We start from the raw sequence: 18,768 nt of genomic DNA on the forward strand, positions 1-18,768 counted from the left end.
GTGTTCTTATTCTAACATGTTCATTACATCTTTAAAAACCTGACTTTTGAAAACAAATGTTATGTGGACTTGTCAGGATTTGCAATGTAGGCCTTTTTGAGCATGTGTTCTGTTCTAGATCATTGAATATGAGTGAACGGTTTTCACACCATGTAAAAAATAGTATTTTGAGTAATTAAAAAACAGAGGTAAATATAAGGCAAACATAATGCCAGAGAAACATTTATTCCGTTTTCAACAATATTAAAATAACATAAAATCGACACAACACCAATTTCATAATGTTGTACAATATGCATTTATTTTCTCAGTGGATTATTTTAGAATGTGTTCAATTACATTTGACCTCTCTATCAATGACTCCTGTGGTGAAAACTCTCTTTAAAACGTAGCTTGTGATCTTTTGTCCAATTTTGATCTGCTTTGCTCATTCTATTGCATGACACAGAAGATGTGTCGCTAATGATCCATCAATACTGTAAATGTGAAAAGGAATATGGTTCAAAATACTTTTTAAAGTCATCATTATATTTAAGTAAAGTAAATCAATCATCAGTGAAAGCATTAAAAGGCGAGTTGGTTGAAGTACAGCACCACTAATATCTCAGGAATGTGGAATCCATCCAGCTTGTTACTGAACTACCTGATTTAGAAGCTGGCTGGAGTGACGTCACCACTTCCCTGCATTGTGTCACCCAGTGGAGAACTGTGGCAATGACAGGAAAGTTCCTGAACACATTGGAGCTCCAAGGGGCAGTATATAAAAGCTGTGAAACTCCTACTGCTGAGACATAAACCAATACAACCAACACTGAACACACAGTGCCATCTCAGAGCAAGAAGACTCAACATTGACTGAAGATGCTGTGCTCCCGAGGATTCCAGTCTTCCCTCAGCCCATTGATGGACTTCTACTGGCCTGTGCGCAGTCTATGGCCAGAGGTCCGACCTCTTCTCGGCCAGCGGGATCTACTGCAGAGAAACCTGCTGGAGATCAAGAGCAGTCTGGAGCTGATGGAGAAACTCCAGCAGCACATCTTTGAAGAGTTGGACCATGTCCCAGCCTCTGTGGCCATCCAACTAGTCTCCTTCAAGCTGGAAAAAGAGGGAGAGCGCTTTGCCCTGACACTGGACACTAAAGACTTTTCCCCAGATGAGCTGTCTGTCAAGCAGGTGGGCAGGAAGCTGAAAGTCAGTGGGAAGACAGAGAAGAAGCTAGATGATGGGGAAGGCTCCTACTCTTACAGATGCCAAGAGTTCAGACAAGAGTTTGATCTGCCTGAAGGGGTGAATCCTGAGACAGTCACCTGCTCCCTGGCTCATGACGGGAAGCTCCACATCGAGGCACCAAAGAATCCACTATCTGCTGAGGAGGAGGTGGCAGAGAGAGTTGTGCCCATCAACTGTAGCCTGGATGTGAAAACCCCACAATTCCTCTCAAAGACAGAGGGCAGCACCACTGACACACAGAAGAAACAAGAGAACACTACTTCACATGAGGACTGATTATATTTATTATGCTATTTTTTTATTTCAAAGGATGTTTAATTTTCTAATACATATTTTTCATGTCATGAAAATCAATTCATTTATATTTCATATCTTGTAACAATCAATATGAGATGCTATTTAATTTAATCAATAAAATACAAACTTTTACACAATATTGCAGTCGTTATGATCTCTTCAAGGAATATCAACATAATGATTATTATTTCTCATCAAAAGTTAACTTGGCTTGATATTTTTCAATGATCAGTTTCAGTAAATTCAATTTTCTAAAAGCTCTACTAAAAGTGTTCTTATTCTAACATGTTCATTACATCTTTAAAAACCTGACTTTTGAAAACAAATGTTATGTGGACTTGTCAGGATTTGCAATGTAGGCCTTTTTGAGCATGTGTTCTGTTCTAGATCATTGAATATGAGTGAACGGTTTTCACACCATGTAAAAAATAGTATTTTGAGTAATTAAAAAACAGAGGTAAATATAAGGCAAACATAATGCCAGAGAAACATTTATTCCGTTTTCAACAATATTAAAATAACATAAAATCGACACAACACCAATTTCATAATGTTGTACAATATGCATTTATTTTCTCAGTGGATTATTTTAGAATGTGTTCAATTACATTTGACCTCTCTATCAATGACTCCTGTGGTGAAAACTCTCTTTAAAACGTAGCTTGTGATCTTTTGTCCAATTTTGATCTGCTTTGCTCATTCTATTGCATGACACAGAAGATGTGTCGCTAATGATCCATCAATACTGTAAATGTGAAAAGGAATATGGTTCAAAATACTTTTTAAAGTCATCATTATATTTAAGTAAAGTAAATCAATCATCAGTGAAAGCATTAAAAGGCGAGTTGGTTGAAGTACAGCACCACTAATATCTCAGGAATGTGGAATCCATCCAGCTTGTTACTGAACTACCTGATTTAGAAGCTGGCTGGAGTGACGTCACCACTTCCCTGCATTGTGTCACCCAGTGGAGAACTGTGGCAATGACAGGAAAGTTCCTGAACACATTGGAGCTCCAAGGGGCAGTATATAAAAGCTGTGAAACTCCTACTGCTGAGACATAAACCAATACAACCAACACTGAACACACAGTGCCATCTCAGAGCAAGAAGACTCAACATTGACTGAAGATGCTGTGCTCCCGAGGATTCCAGTCTTCCCTCAGCCCATTGATGGACTTCTACTGGCCTGTGCGCAGTCTATGGCCAGAGGTCCGACCTCTTCTCGGCCAGCGGGATCTACTGCAGAGAAACCTGCTGGAGATCAAGAGCAGTCTGGAGCTGATGGAGAAACTCCAGCAGCACATCTTTGAAGAGTTGGACCATGTCCCAGCCTCTGTGGCCATCCAACTAGTCTCCTTCAAGCTGGAAAAAGAGGGAGAGCGCTTTGCCCTGACACTGGACACTAAAGACTTTTCCCCAGATGAGCTGTCTGTCAAGCAGGTGGGCAGGAAGCTGAAAGTCAGTGGGAAGACAGAGAAGAAGCTAGATGATGGGGAAGGCTCCTACTCTTACAGATGCCAAGAGTTCAGACAAGAGTTTGATCTGCCTGAAGGGGTGAATCCTGAGACAGTCACCTGCTCCCTGGCTCATGACGGGAAGCTCCACATCGAGGCACCAAAGAATCCACTATCTGCTGAGGAGGAGGTGGCAGAGAGAGTTCTGCCCATCAACTGTAGCCTGGATGTGAAAACCCCACAATTCCTCTCAAAGACAGAGGGCAGCACCACTGACACACAGAAGAAACAAGAGAACACTACTTCACATGAGGACTGATTATATTTATTATGCAATTTTTTTATTTCAAAGGATGTTTAATTTTCTAATACATATTTTTCATGTCATGAAAATCAATTCATTTATATTTCATATCTTGTAACAATCAATATGAGATGCTATTTCATTTAATCAATAAAATACAAACTTTTACACAATATTGCAGTCGTTATGATCTCTTCAAGGAATATCAACATAATGATTATTATTTCTCATCAAAAGTTAACTTGGCTTGATATTTTTCAATGATCAGTTTCAGTAAATTCAATTTTCTAAAAGCTCTACTAAAAATGTTCTTATTCTAACATGTTCATTACATCTTTAAAAACCTGACTTTTGAAAACAAATGTTATGTGGACTTGTCAGGATTTGCAATGTAGGCCTTTTTGAGCATGTGTTCTGTTCTAGATCATTGAATATGAGTGAACGGTTTTCACACCATGTAAAAAATAGTATTTTGAGTAATTAAAAAACAGAGGTAAATATAAGGCAAACATAATGCCAGAGAAACATTTATTCAGTTTTCAACAATATTAAAATAACATAAAATCGACACAACACCAATTTCATAATGTTGTACAATATGCATTTCTTTTCTCAGTGGATTATTTTAGAATGTGTTCAATTACATTTGACCTCTCTATCAATGACACCTGTGGTGAAAACTCTCTTTAAAACTTAGCTTGTGATCTTTTGTCCAATTTTGATCTGCTTTGCTCATTCTATTGCTTGACACAGAAGATGCGTCGCTAATGATCCATCAATACTGTAAATGTGAAAAGGAATATGGTTCAAAATACTTTTTAAAGTCATAATTATATTTAAGTTAAGTAAACCAATCATCAGTGAAAGCATTAAAAGGTGAGTTGCTTGAAGTACAGCACCACTAATATCTCAGGAATGTGGAATCCATCCAGCTTGTTACTGAACTACCTGATTTAGAAGCTGGCTGGAGAGACGTCACCACTTCCCTGCAGTGTGTCACCCAGTGGAGAACTGTGTTAATGACAGGAAAGTTCCTGAAGACACTGGAGCTCCAAGTGGCAGGATATAAAAGCTGTGAAACTCCCACTGCTGAGACATAAACCAATACAACCAACACTGAACACACAGTGCCATCTCAGAGCAAGAAGACTCAACATTGACTGAAGATGCTGTTCTCCAGAGGATTCCAGTCTTCCCTCAGCCCATTGATGGACTTCTACTGGCCTGTGCCCATCAACTGTAGCCTGGATGTGAAAACCCCACAGTTCCTTTCAAAGACAGAGGGCAGCACCACTGACACACAGAAGAAACAAGAGAACACTATTTCACATGAGGACTGATCATATTTATTATGCTATTTTTTTATTTCAAAGGATGTTTCATTTTCTAATATGTATTTTTCATGTTATGAAACTCAATTAATTTACATTTCATATATTGTAACAATCAATGAGATGCTATTTAATATAATCAATAAAATATAAACTTTTACACAATATTGCAGTCGTTATGATCTCTTCAATGAATATCAACATAATGACTATTATATCTCATCAAAAGTTAACTTTCCAATAAGCTCAATGGCTTTATATTTTTCAATGATCAGTTTCAATAAATTCAATTTTCTAAAAGCTCTACTAAAAATGTTCTCATTCTAACATGTTCATTACATGTTTAAAAACCTGACTTTTGAAAACAAATGTTATGTGGTGTCACAGATTCAGCCGAGGCTGCTCCTCTTCCTTGCTCGGGCAGGCTTCGGCGTTCGTTGTCACCTGAGTACTAGCTGCTACCGATCGATGTTTCTGTGTTCTACTTGTCTTGTCTTGATTGTTCACACCTGTTTCCCATTATCATTGATCACTGCCTTATTTAACCCTCTGGCTCCCACTGTATGTTGTGCGTGTTTGTTCATCATCTGGTGAGTGGGTTTGTTTCCTCCCTGCGTGGAGGTTATGTTATTTGATGTTACCTACGAGTAAAGTACGTTTTCGATAAGCTCTGTGTCCTGCGCCTGACTTCGTCCTACCGCATCACACTGACATCCTGACACGTGGACTTGTCAGGATTTACAATGTAGGCCTTTTTGAGCATGTGTCCTGTTTTAGATCATTTGAATATGAGTGAACGGTTTTGACACCATGTAGAAAACAGTATTATGAGCAATTAAAAAACAGAGGTAAATATAAGGCAAACATAATGCCATAGAAACATTTATTCAGTTTTCAACAATATTAAAATAACATAAAATTGACACAACACCAATTTCATAATGTTGTACAATATGCATTTATTTTCTCAGTGGATTATTTTAGAATGTGTTCAATTACATTTGACCTCTCTATCAATGACACCTGTGGTGAAAACTCTCTTTAAAACTTAGCTTGTGATCTTTTGTCCAATTTTGATCTGCTTTGCTCATTCTATTGCTTGACACAGAAGATGTGTCGCTAATGATCCATCAATACTGTAAATGTGAAAAGGAATATGGTTCAAAATACTTTTTAAAGTCATAATTATATTTAAGTTAAGTAAACCAATCATCAGTGAAAGCATTAAAAGGTGAGTTGCTTGAAGTACAGCACCACTAATATCTCAGGAATGTGGAATCCATCCAGCTTGTTACTGAACTACCTGATTTAGAAGCTGGCTGGAGAGACGTCACCACTTCCCTGCAGTGTGTCACCCAGTGGAGAACTGTGTTAATGACAGGAAAGTTCCTGAAGACACTGGAGCTCCAAGTGGCAGGATATAAAAGCTGTGAAACTCCCACTGCTGAGACATAAACCAATACAACCAACACTGAACACACAGTGCCATCTCAGAGCAAGAAGACTCAACATTGACTGAAGATGCTGTTCTCCAGAGGATTCCAGTCTTCCCTCAGCCCATTGATGGACTTCTACTGGCCTGTGCCCATCAACTGTAGCCTGGATGTGAAAACCCCACAGTTCCTTTCAAAGACAGAGGGCAGCACCACTGACACACAGAAGAAACAAGAGAACACTATTTCACATGAGGACTGATCATATTTATTATGCTATTTTTTTATTTCAAAGGATGTTTCATTTTCTAATATGTATTTTTCATGTTATGAAAATCAATTCATTTACATTTCATATATTGTAACAATCAATGATATGCTATTTAATATAATCAATAAAATATAAACTTTTACACAATATTGCAGTCGTTATGATCTCTTCAATGAATATCAACATAATGACTATTATTTCTCATCAAAAGTTAACTTTCCAATAGGCTCAATGGCTTGATATTTTTCAATGATCAGTTTCAATAAATTCAATTTTCTAAAAGATCTACTAAAAATGTTCTGATTCTAACATGTTCATTACATGTTTAAAAACCTGACTTTTGAAAACAAATGTTATGTGGACTTGTCAGGATTTGCAATGTAGGTCTTTTTGAGCATGTGTCCTGTTTTTGATCATTGAATGTGAGTGAACGGTTTTCACACCATGTAGAAAATAGTATTTTGAGTAATTAAAAAACAGAGGTAAATATAAGGCAAACATAATGCCAGAGAAACATTTATTCAGTTTTCAACAATATTAAAATAACATAAAATCGACACAACACCAATTTCATAATGTTGTACAATATGCATTTATTTTCTCCGTGGATTATTTTAGAATGTGTTCAATTACATTTTACCTCTCTATCAATGACACCTGTTGTGAAAACTCTCTTTAAAACTTAGCTTGTGATCTTTTGTCCAATTTTGATCTGCTTTGCTCATTCTATTGCAGGGCAATGTTGTTTTTTTACCCAATTAAATATTCAGTTTACTTCTAATAGGATTGTTAAATTCAATGGGTGAAATTAAAGATACTATTACAGTATGCTAGCTAGAGGAATATATATTTAACATTCAGTCTGGATCCAGGCCCATATTCTTATTTTTTCCATATATAAGAATATAATTATTGACATAATCAGGAAAAACCTTTAAGTTCAGTACAACCTTACCAGACCATTCATTTCAGTTACATGTTCATGTCATGGGATAATTTCCTGCCCGTCACCTTTTGATGTGGTGAGAAATAGTTGAGATATGGCAGGGTCTCTTCAGTGATATCATGATGACCACAACATGAGTATTGGTAGGACCACTACTACCACTCAACTCCTGTGACCCTCAGACATTCTCTAGCATAATTTGAACAGTGTGAATATGACAGGCTAACATAGACACACACAGACCATACAGTATATATGTACACGTAACCTGTTTGTGCACATTTTGTCTAACTACATTACTCTTTATAAAACCAAACTCTGTTATGATATCAAAACATAGTCTTTCAATCCACTAATTGATTTTCAAGACATCGATTGAAATGGCAGCTATACCAGGCCAGGGCATACCCAGAATACCCACTCCAGGGACACAATTTAAACGCAAAAATATTCATTACCCAAATGCAACTGATTTCCTGGTCTGTAAACAAGGCAAAACTTTGTTAAAAAAACGTTTATTGAACATGCAAAAATATTGGCTTACATTCCATGCCATTGATAATTATTGACGTTGCATTCATCAAACTTGACAAAATAGCTATTTAATTGGGATAGTACAGAAATGTTAGTAAACATGATGGTATTCATGGGAGTTATTTTTATTGTCCAACCATAAGACTAATGGTTATAGCCATATCATGATACAGAGTCATCGTAATCAGTCCTTCTTGGGCTCTGCCTCCACAGTAGTGCTCTCAGTGGCAGCCCCGGTTGAGATTATGGCAGGTAAACAAGTGATAGGGACCACTCTCTCATTGCCTTCCGTCACAGCAGCCACTTTTGGTGCCTGAATCTGTAGCTGTCCATCATTCAAAGAGCAGGTGACTGTCTCAGGATTCACCCCTTCAGGCAGATCAAACTCCTGTTTAAACTCCTGGCATCTGTAAGAGAAGGAACCTTTCCCATCATCCTGCTTCTTCTCTGTCTTCCCACTGACTCTCAGCTTCCTGCCCACCTGCTTGACAGACAGCTCCTCTGGGGAAAAGTCTTTAGTGTCCAGTGTCAGGGCAAAGCGGTTGTTTTCTTTTCCCATCTGGAAAGCGAAGGGCTTGAAATCAGTTAAAGATAATGGGCCATCAATGTCTTCGAAAATCTTTTGGTGGAGTCGATGCATATATTCCATATTGTGCCTCATCTCCTGCATGTTTCGCATCATTTCCTGCTCCATTTGGAAGAAGAGAGGCCGTGTCTCTGGCCAGAGGCTGCGGACGGGCCAGTGGAAGTCCATGAAGGGGCTCATTGGGTTGAGGGAAGGCTGCATCATGCTGGGGCAAAGCATCTTCAAAATCAACTCTGTGTCGTTTCTGCTAGTCTTTGTTGGTCTCTTGTCCCTGATTGTGTCTCTGTGAGCTTCTGTCCTGAGCAGACTAGGGCTCACAGCTTTTATACTGTCCAATGGAAAGTTCCAGTAGCATTCCTCTGACTACAACGTCTGAGTGTTATGACTACGCAACTTTTGTCATTCTCCAAAACAAGCCCTGGGTAATACTGCAGTCTGACTGCCAAATACCTTAGGGATATATCGTTGTTCTATTTACAGAGTGACCACTGAAGCAGGTCAGAGTTGCAAGGCCACATAACGTCCTTTAAATAAAAGTAGCCTACAGTGAGAAAGGAATCTACAACAGCTGCTTTGTCATGCTGTCACGTCTGTCTATGAATAACCTTTTCCCCATGACAACAAATCCAAAGTATTCCTGATATCACTGTACTTATGAAGATAACAGTTATAATATATGGTTCAGCCTTAAAAGTGATACAGATATAGAAGGAATTGCAAGTGTACTTCATTTACAAGTGCACTTCCCCTTATTGATATGACTTGCAGTGAATGTATTAATATAGCTTGGGTCAGTATTCAACTTCCCTCAACCATCTTCTTGGATGTGACTCTGAAATTGACACCCACTGACAACATTGCTTCCTTACTCTGTCTCTAAATATAGTGTTGTGGTTGTTGAGAGAACATCACAGAACCAAAAGATTATTCATAGTGTGTATTGAGTAGCATAATGAGTCACCATCTATAATGTAATAATATGCTCGATTTGAATGTACAAAAACTGCTAAGATCCTATTTGTGGGATTTTTCCAGCAACTTCTCCAAGTTAATTAAATATTTCAAAGGGAACTTTATCTGGACACAGATTATTGCCATGTCCAATCAATAAATATTAAGGAACATGCAGGAAGTTGTTATATGATGTGACGAGTACTGAGGATACGAAGAAGCAGGACGCAGAAACAACAATGTAAAGGTTTACTTAACACTGAGCAAGAGAACAATAAAGAGCGAGTACACGACAAGACACTAACAATCACACACAACACAACACTGAACAGTCCAGGGCTATATAGGGGTGGTGATGAGATGATGAGTTGCAGGTGCGCTGGAGGTGATTAAGGTGCGTTGGGTTTCCTTTCCGGTGTTGCCGAGGTGGTGCGCTCAGACCGGTGGCTCAGTAGACCGGTGGAGGGGAGCAACGGGAGGAGACGTGACATGTGAGAAGAAGGAGTTACTGTATTCCTAAACCATGAAACACATTGAGCCTTTTGGAGGAGCCGCTAGAGGTATCACGGCTCAGGATATGACCCAGATGCAGACACAGGTGGCGGATAGTACAGTTCTCAGATAATTTATTATAAACACGGGGCAAAGGGCAGGTCGAGGACAGGCAGAGGTTCGTGATCAGGTCAGTCAGGCAGGTACATGACGGCAGGCAGGCTCGGGGTCAGGGCAGACAGAGGTTCATAATCAGGAAACAGGAGACAAAGGGCTGTGAGACATAGGATGTATACGGACGGTATGAGGCAACAGAAGACGAACAGCAGAGGGGCTAAGAATCTTTAAGATTGGGAAAGGGCCGATAAAACGGGGGGAAAGTTTGCGGGACTCTACCCGGAGGGTCAGATCCCGAGTGGACAGCCGGAGACCATACCGGGGAGCCAGGGTCCGGTGGTGGTCCGCCTGTCGTCGATACCTGGAGGTGGTCTTGAGAAGAGCCGACCAGGCTCTCTTCCAGGTACGGCGACAGCGGCGGACGAACATCTGGGCCGAGCGTATGCTGACCTCTTCCTCTTGCTCCGGGTAGAGCGGGGGCTGATATCCTAGGGAGCACTCAAAAGGCAAGAGACCAGTGGCTGAGCAAGGGAGGATGTTGCGGGCATACTCTACCCACACAAGCTGCTGGCTCCAGGTGGTGGGATAGGCGGAGACAAGGCAGTGAAGAGTCGTCTCCAGGTCCTGATTGGCTCGCTCCGACTGGCCGTTAGACTGGGGGTGGAACCCGGAGGACAGGCTGGCTGATGAACCAATGTCCACCGGAACCAATGTCCACATGGATCCAGAAGACGTACTGCACCATGAGCTGGGCCGTCTCCTTGGCTGAGGGTAGTTTGGGGAGAGGAATTAAATGGATGGCTTTGGAAAACTGGTCCACCACAGTAAGGATAACCGTGTTGCCATCAGACAGGGGGGAGACCAGTGACGAAGTCCAGGGATATATGTGACCAGGGACGGTGAGGGACAGGAAGTGGTTGAAGGAGGCCAGCCGGAGCTTGCCGAGGAGTCTTATTCTAGGCACACACGGTTCAGGTGGCGACGAACGCGGAGATGTCAGGAACCAAGGTGGGCCACCAAAAACGTTGTTGTACAAAGGCCAGGGTCCAACGTGAGCCAGGATGGCAGGCCAGTCGAGAACCGAAGTACGGGCAGAGTCCAGGACAAACATCCGGTTAGCCGGGCCCCCCGCAAGGTTCTTGTGATCTGTCCATACTATGAATGGGTGTTCCGCCCCCTCTAACCAGTGCCTCCACTCCTCCAATGCCATCTTCACTGCAAGTAGTTCCCGTTACCCACATTGTAATTGCTTTCCATGGGGTTGAGACGATGGGAGAGGAAAGCGCAGGGATGCAGCTTTTGGTCTTGGGCCGAACACTGGAAGATGACAGCCCCCACTCTGACGTCCGAGGCGTCGACCTCCACCACGAACTGCCAGGACGGATCCGGATGGATTAGGATGGGGGCGGAAGTGAATTGGTGCTTGAGGTCCAAGAACGCATGGTCTGCAGCTGGAGACCACGTAAACGGGACCTTGGGAGAGGTGAGCGCTGACAGGGGGGAAGCCCTGGTGTTGTAGCCCCGGATGAACTAGCGGTAGAAATTGGCAAACTCCAGGAGGCATTGCAGCTGCACTCTGGAGGTGGGTTGCGGCCAATCTACCACCACTCTCACCTTTTCAGGATCCATCTGTATGTTGCCTGCAGCTATGATGTATCCAAGGAGATGGTGGAGCGATAGAATTCACATTTTTCCGCTTTGACGAACAGCTAGTTCTCCAGAAGATGCTGGAGGACATGTTCTTGAGCCGAGTGGGAAAACACAAGGATGTCATCAAGGTAGACGAATACGAACCGGTTTACCAGGGCCTGGAACACAGCAGGAGTGTTGGTCAGTCCGAACGGCATCACCAGGTATTCGGGGAGAGGAATTAATTAATTAATTAGTGCCCACTAGCCGTGTTAAAGGTGGTCTTCCACTCATCCCCTTCCCGTATCCGTACCAGATGGTAGGCATTCTGGAGGTCCAACTTGGAGAAGATGGTAGCCCCCTGGAGAGGCTCGAAAGCCGAGGCGATGAGTGGAAGCGGGTAACAGTTTTTGTCATTCAGGCCCCGGTATTCGATACAATGACACAGGGTTTTGTCCTTCTTCTCCACAAAGAAGAACCCTGCGCCGGCGGGGGAGGCAGAAGGATGGATACCCCCTGCAGCCAGGGAGTCCTCAATATACGTCTCCATCGCCTTGGTCTCCGGACCTGACAGGGAATAAAGCCGCCCCCAAGGTGGTGTAGTGCCCAGGAGAAGGTCGATGGTGCAGTCATAGGGCCAATGCGGAGGAAGCGAAGTGGCACGGGCTTTGCTGAAAACGTCCCAGGGGAACGGCGGAGAGGTCCAGGGTTTTCCCAAGCCCGCAGGAAGACGTCCCGGGGCAGGCAGCGCCGACTTCAGGCAATGCGCATGGCAAAACGGGCTCCAACCCAGGATAGAACCAGTAGCCCAGTCAATTAGAGGATTGTGCCTCTTGAGCCAGGAAAACCCAAAACCACGGGTGCATGAGGATATTCAATGGGCAGGAACTGCATTGACTCACTGTGATTACCCGACACTCTCAGGTTAATGGGAGAGGGGTTGTGTGGGGATTCCCAGCTCCGACACCAGGGTAGCGTCCATAAAGCTCCCGTTGGCCCCAGAGTCAATGAGCACCCAGAGAGATTTGGACCGGTCACCCCACAACGCCCCGTACAGCTCACCAGTGTACTAGTACCTACTTGATGAGCCTGGTTCTTTAATGGGCAGGTAGATAAAAAATGTCCCGTAGCTCCACAATACAGACAGCTCTGGGTGTTTAGTCTGCGTAAGCGCTCAGCAGGAGACAATCTAGCCCTGTCCAGTTGCATGGGCTCCGGAGGAGACGACTCAACAGCCCTCTGTGACCTCCAGGAGAACTCGGGCGACATTGGATCCACTCAGAAATGTGGACTTCGGGGATCTTCGCGATTCCTCGGAGGCGAGGTGGAAATCAAGGACGAGCGCCGGTGACAGGGAACAGAGGCTATGAGGGAGTCGAGGTCCAGGGGCAGCTCACCTCTGATAATCTGTGAAGAAACGCGTCGAACAGGGCTTCCGGGTTCCAGGCTCTCTCAGCCGCCAACGTGCGAAAATCCACTGCGTAGTCGGCCACACTACGGGAATCCTGACATAGTTGGAGCAGCTTACGAGCCGCCTCTCTCCCAGACAATGGAGAATTGGACACTTTATGTACCTCTGCCACAAACTCCTCCAGTCTGAGACAGATGGTGGATAGTTGCTCCCACACAGCTGTAGCCCAGGCAAGAGCCCTCCCAGATATCAGCGTTATCACGTACGCTATCCTCGAACGATCCTAGGGAAATGAAGAGGGCTGCAGCTCAAAGATGAGAGAACACTGGGAGAGAAACGCCCGGCAGGATCCGGGATCTCCAGCGTAGCGCTCCGCAGGAGGAAAGCCGGGTTCTTGGGAAGCCGGGGTAGATTGAGGAGAAACGCCGCTGGTAGCAGGGTAATTGACAGTCTGGGGGGTTACTGTAGTGGCGGGCTGCCTCACAGACAATTTGTGGAATTGCTCCAGCAATGTGTTGAAGGCACGGTCCTGGCGTTCCACCAAGGTCTGGAATCCTTCCATAAGACCTTGAAGTAACTCCTTGTGTCTTCCAATGGTGGCTCCCTGGGAGGAGACGGCATTGCGGAGCTGGTCCGAGTCTGCTGGGTCAGTCATGGCCAGTTTGTACTATCACGGCTCAGGATATGACCCAGATGCAGACACAGGAGGTGGATCGTACAGTTCTCAGATAATTTATTATAAACACGGGGCAGGCAAAGGGCAGGTCGAGGACAGGCAGAGGTTCGTGATCAGGTCAGAGTCAGGCAGGTACAGGACAGCAGGCAGGCTTGGGGTCAGGGCAGGCAGAATGGTCAGAACCGGGAAAACTAGGAAACAGAACTTGAGAAACAGGAAGACGGGAAAGCACGCTGATAAGACCTGACAAGACAAGATGAACTGGCAACAGACAAACAGAGAACACAGGTATATATACACAGGTGATAATGGGGAAGATTGTCGACACCTGGAGGGGGTTGGAAACAAGCACAAAGACAGGTGAAACAGATCAGGGTTTGACAAGAGGGCTGAATCTAAATCAGGACTTTGACATGAGACAGGGATCATCAACTAAATTCAGCTGCGGGCCGATTATTTATTGGGCGGATGGTCAGGGCCCGGAACATAATTACAAATAATTTGTACCAACTGGGCACACACTGCTTGAATCAACGTTGTTTCCACCGTGGAATAGACGTTGAATTGATGTCTGTGCCCAGTGGGTAGACTGCAAATTGACCGCAAGAAGCCCAAACAGATATAATATTTGACTAAAACATAATAATTTCATACCTTGCCTACATTTGCATACGATCACATATATCTCTCTATAATACACTGAGTATACAAAACATTAAGAACACCTCATTTTTCCATGACATAGACTGACCAGGTGAATCCAGGTGAAAGCAATGATCCCATATTGATGTCACTTGTTTAATCCACTTCAATCAGTGTAGATGAAGGGGAGGAGACAGGTTAAAGAAGGATTTTTAAGCCTTGAGACAATTGAGACATGGATTGTGTATGTGTGCCATTCAGAGGGTGAATTGGTAAGACAAAAGATTTAAGTGTCTTTGAACAGGGTATGGTAATAAGTGCCAGGCGCACCGGTTTGTGTCTAGAACTGCAACGCTGCTGAGTTTTTCACACTCAACAGTTTCCCGTGTGTATAAAGAATGGGTTATTAGGTTATTAAATGATTGTATCTGAGCTCCTAGAGTGTGACTCTCCTTTTCTTTTTCAAGGGTGTTCCTAAAGTTTGGTATACTCAGTGTACGTGGGAATGCTTTGGAATAGATTTCCAAAATGTAAATATTACATTATGTCATTTAGCAGACGCTTTTATCCAAAGCGACTTACAGTCATGTCTGCATACATTTTTACGAATGGGTGGTCCAGGGGATCGAACCCACTACCCTGGCGTTACAAGCGCCGTGATCTCCTGATTGGCGCAGTGGTCTAAGGCACTGCATCGCAGTGCTAACTGTGCCTCTAGAGATCCTGGTTCGAATCCAGGCTCTGTCGCAGCCGGCCGCGACCGGGAGACTCATGGGCGGCGCACAATTGGCCCAGCGTCGTCCAGGGTAAGGGAGGGAATGGCCGGCAGGGGTGTAGCTCAGTTGATAGAGCATGGTGTTTGCAACGCCAGGGTTGTGGGTTCGATTCCCACGGGGGGCCAGTATATTCACTAACTGTAAGTCGCTCTGGATAAGAGCGTCTGCAAAATGACTAAAATGTAAATGTAAATCTACCAATTGAGCTACAGAGGACCACTTGGAGATGATTTGTTGGTGTTTTTACAGTATTTTATTTCCATTAATAAATAAAAATAAACTTGGGACTACAAGTTGGGGAAGCCTGACATAAGTTATCTGGGTTTTCACAGACCTTTTTTAGGGTTACAGCAGGTCCTTTTCAATGACTTGATAAAGACTGAAACTTAAATATTAGTACAGTACAGTTTGTCATTTTTATTGGTACACAAAAATACATATATTTTGCACATTTTATTGGGAAACAAAACTACACATGTAAAACATAATTCCAGAAATAATGTTATAAAAAACATAATTTGACAAAAATTCAAAAACAAGATTAGAAGCCTGTCTATTCATTTTCCTGTGTGTCTGTGGTGCTGTCCTCTGTGGTGCTGCCCTCTGTCTATGATCTGAGGGATTGTGGCGTGTTCACTTGCAGGCTACAGTTGATGGGCACCACTATCTCAGCCACCTCCTCCTCAGCAGATAATGGATTCTTTGGTGCCTCGATGTGGAGCTTCCTGGTAGCACAACATCTTCAGTCAATGTTGAGTGTTGAGTCTTCTTGCTCTGAGATGGCACTGTGTGTTCTATTGGTTTCTGTCTCAGCAGTGGGAGTTTCACAGCTTTTATACTGAACAAAAATATAAACGCAACATGCAACAATTTCATTAGGCTCTAATCTATGGATTTCACATGACTGGGCAGGGGTGCAGCCATGGGTGGGCCACCCACTGGGGAGCCAGGCCCAGGTGAAGAAGCTGGATGTGGAGTTCTTGGGCTGGCGTGGTTACATTTGTCTGCGGTTGTGAGGCCGGTTGGACGTACTGCCAAATTATCTAAAACAACATTGGAGGTGGCTTGTGGTAGAGAAATTAACATTAAATTCTCTGAAAACAGCTCTGGTAGACATTCCTGCAGTCATCATGCTAATTGCACGCTCCCTCAAAACTTGAGACATCTGTGGCATTGTGTTGTGACAAAACTGCACATTTTAGAGTGGCCTTTTATTGTCCCCAGCAAAAGGTGCACCTGTGTAATGATCATGCTGTTTAATCAGTTTCTTGATATGCCACACCTGTCAGGTGGATGGATTTTCTTGGCAAAGGAGAAATGCTCACTAACAGGGATGCAAACAAATTTGTGCACAACATTTTAGAGAAATATGCTTTTTGTGTGTATGGAAACTTTCACATATTTTTTACTTCAGCTCATGAAACATGGGACCAACACTTTACATGTTGCGTTTATATTTTTGTTCAGTGTATATTCTGCCATTTTGAGCTCCAGCGTCTTCAGGAACATTCTTGTCTTCGCCACAGTTCTCCACTGGGTGTCACCCTGCACATGGGTAATTTTCTTAATCTGTTCAGTAATGAAAGAAGCAGTGCACATATTCCAAATACTTTTTCTGTGATGATGTTGTATATATTTCCTTGCCTGTGTGTTTCACAGGTCCTCTGTAGCTGAATTGGTAAAGCATGGCGCTTGTAACGCCAGGGTAGTGGGTTCGATCCCCGGGACCACCCATACGTAAAAATGTATGCGCACATGACTGTAAATCGCTTTGGATAAAAGCGTCTGCTAAATGGCTTATTATTATTATTACTCCAGGTCAAGAGTACTTCTCCCATAATTGTTCCTTATACACGCCAAGACTGTTGAAATGGGCAAGACCGGAATGGTTGCAGAATGTACATTTTCACCATTGTCACTATAGACTATAGTTATTCAAATAGCTTTCATTTTTTCATATGTAATTTGCAAGGCTCTGAATGTCAAGGCAGAAAAAGTAATTAGGCCAACCTGACTGACACTGAATTAAATTGCTCATTGAAAATGTCATTTTCTATTTAAGTCATGCAATAAAGTTTTTTTTCTTTTTCTGAAACGGATATTGCCTGTTAGATATGTTTCATATTCTCGTCCGTGTCAATATCAGGACAGGCAGCCCTGCCTGCTGGTGATTCAGGCTACTTTAGATTAAGTGAAAAATGTGATCTGCATATGGAAATATCATGTTTAGGATGACTCATCGTGCAGTACGTGCACACTGAATTTCACAGACGAGAAGGAAATTGTGTTCAGTGAAATGAATCTTCCTTATCTTATATGACAGACAATTTCTGCTATTTTGAGGGTTGCGTACGGTGCAAAAATTTAAAGCTTGATTATAGTATAGCTATAGTAGCTCTTAGAAGTTTTACACAATATTGTCTCTGACGCTAAAAGCATAAGATATCAGACCATGGAAGAGTTATATAACCATTGATTTTGCTGTGCATGAGATAAAGTCTCACCCATGTCATGCCTAGTCTATTTGGTTGAAAGAGCAAACATAAACTGTTATGGCAATTGAATAACAAGTTCCTTAATCAGACAATTTGATTAAACAGTAGGCTGTGTAAAAAAAAATATTTAAAAAACTGTTTTGAAAGCCATTTCAAGAAATATTTTAAAGGGAGACTTTCACTGCTGACTATCGAAACCGGAAGTTAGAGTCTCCACTTCCAGGAACTTTAGCCAATATATGTTTTGTTGCCAGTGTGGGACTGCTGTAAAAATGGCGGCGTCTCGTCGCTCTTCCCAGCAGCAAAAGCAGAGCATATCCTCGCCACCTCGCAGTACTTCTCTTTCACTCACTCCTCCGGGATCTCCTCCCGTTCCCGGTGGTGGAATAATTTCGGTACCAGTGGGTGCTGAAGTAGACAGCGCTGGGGATCCAGAGTTAACTCCGGCCTCCCCCGATATCCCCGCCCCGGCCCTGAGCAGTAGCAGCAGCTCCACTACCACCGGGGGTAGCAGCAGCGCTGGCTCGAGTCCTGACTCCGGTAGCAATAGCAGCCCCGGGGGCAGCGACTGCGGGACAAGCGGGGCTTTCAGAGAGCTGTTTGAAGCCTGTCGCAATGGGGACGTATCGCGGGTGAAGAGGTTGGTGGATACGGTTAACGTGAATGCCAAGGACATGGCTGGGCGAAAATCCACTCCGCTACACTTCGCTGCAGGTAACGTCGATGGCGAATGCTCGCTATGAGCTGGTTTGTTTAGCTTACATAGTTAGCCAACTACTTGAGTAGATTGCTAACTATCTAACTAGCAACATTTTCTTACACTAACTTTTGCAAGATCGATTGCTCAGATAGTTTGTTAGCCAACAAACTTCGCTTACTAGTTCGGTAACGTTAGCCTAGCTAGGTTAGGCTAGCTTGTCGAAAATGCTGAGCCAGTTAGCCAACATTTTGAGTCAGAGAGGGGTTGGCAAGTACCTCAACTCCACAATGATTTCATCCACGGAGTTAAGAGCAGATGCGTTTTTTAAATGAACCTCCGACTCCTTCGAGTCGATATGCACTAGATACTTTAATAAAAAATAAATAAAAATATAGCTAAAACCGTACCATATACCTATGTTTGTCCTCTATTGTTGCGTGCGTTTTCTTAATTTTCTGAAATCCACACTTTTTAATAAAACGATAATCAAA

General features: G+C 43.1%; 4 protein-coding genes across 4 annotated transcripts in view; 3 read left to right on the forward strand and 1 right to left on the reverse strand.

Annotated features, from left to right (window-relative positions):
- Nucleotides 1-812: 812 nt before the first annotated feature.
- Nucleotides 813-1,533, forward strand: LOC311127312 (heat shock protein 30-like). The gene has a single exon (XM_084159122.1). It carries the CDS (start codon nt 862-864, stop codon nt 1,504-1,506), a length of 645 nt encoding a protein of 214 aa, XP_084015248.1. The 5' UTR covers nt 813-861; the 3' UTR covers nt 1,507-1,533.
- A 1,075-nt stretch (nt 1,534-2,608) lies between these two features.
- Nucleotides 2,609-3,302, forward strand: LOC311127576 (heat shock protein 30-like; the record flags this gene model as incomplete). The annotated part of the gene is made up of 1 exon (XM_084159393.1): nt 2,609-3,302. Exon 1 carries the CDS (start codon nt 2,658-2,660, stop codon nt 3,300-3,302), a length of 645 nt encoding a protein of 214 aa, XP_084015519.1. The 5' UTR covers nt 2,609-2,657.
- Nucleotides 3,303-7,986: 4,684 nt separating this feature from the next.
- On the reverse strand, nt 7,987-8,607 carry LOC311127617 (heat shock protein beta-11-like; the record flags this gene model as incomplete). The annotated part of the gene is made up of 1 exon (XM_084159441.1): nt 7,987-8,607. The coding sequence occupies one exon, from the start codon at nt 8,605-8,607 to the stop codon at nt 7,987-7,989; it is 621 nt and encodes a 206-aa protein (XP_084015567.1).
- A 9,242-nt stretch (nt 8,608-17,849) lies between these two features.
- Nucleotides 17,850-18,768, forward strand: part of LOC311128223 (poly [ADP-ribose] polymerase tankyrase-1-like) — a gene marked incomplete at its 5' end in the record, with an annotated part of 118,348 nt that continues 117,429 nt past the window's right edge. Inside the window, one exon of the mRNA XM_084160257.1 lies at nt 17,850-18,291. Coding sequence (XP_084016383.1) covers nt 17,850-18,291 — 442 coding nt within the window. The remainder of the gene's footprint in view (nt 18,292-18,768) is intronic.

The sequence above is a fragment of the Coregonus lavaretus genome, assembly GCF_964263955.1.
Source record: "Coregonus lavaretus genome assembly, chromosome: 4".
Taxonomy (NCBI): domain Eukaryota; kingdom Metazoa; phylum Chordata; class Actinopteri; order Salmoniformes; family Salmonidae; genus Coregonus; species Coregonus lavaretus.

Excerpts from the sequence above, each read along its gene's own strand:
- LOC311127312 (XM_084159122.1), top strand. The coding sequence starts at position 862 with ATGCTGTGCTCCCGAGGATTCCAGTCTTCCCTCAGCCCATTGATGGAC.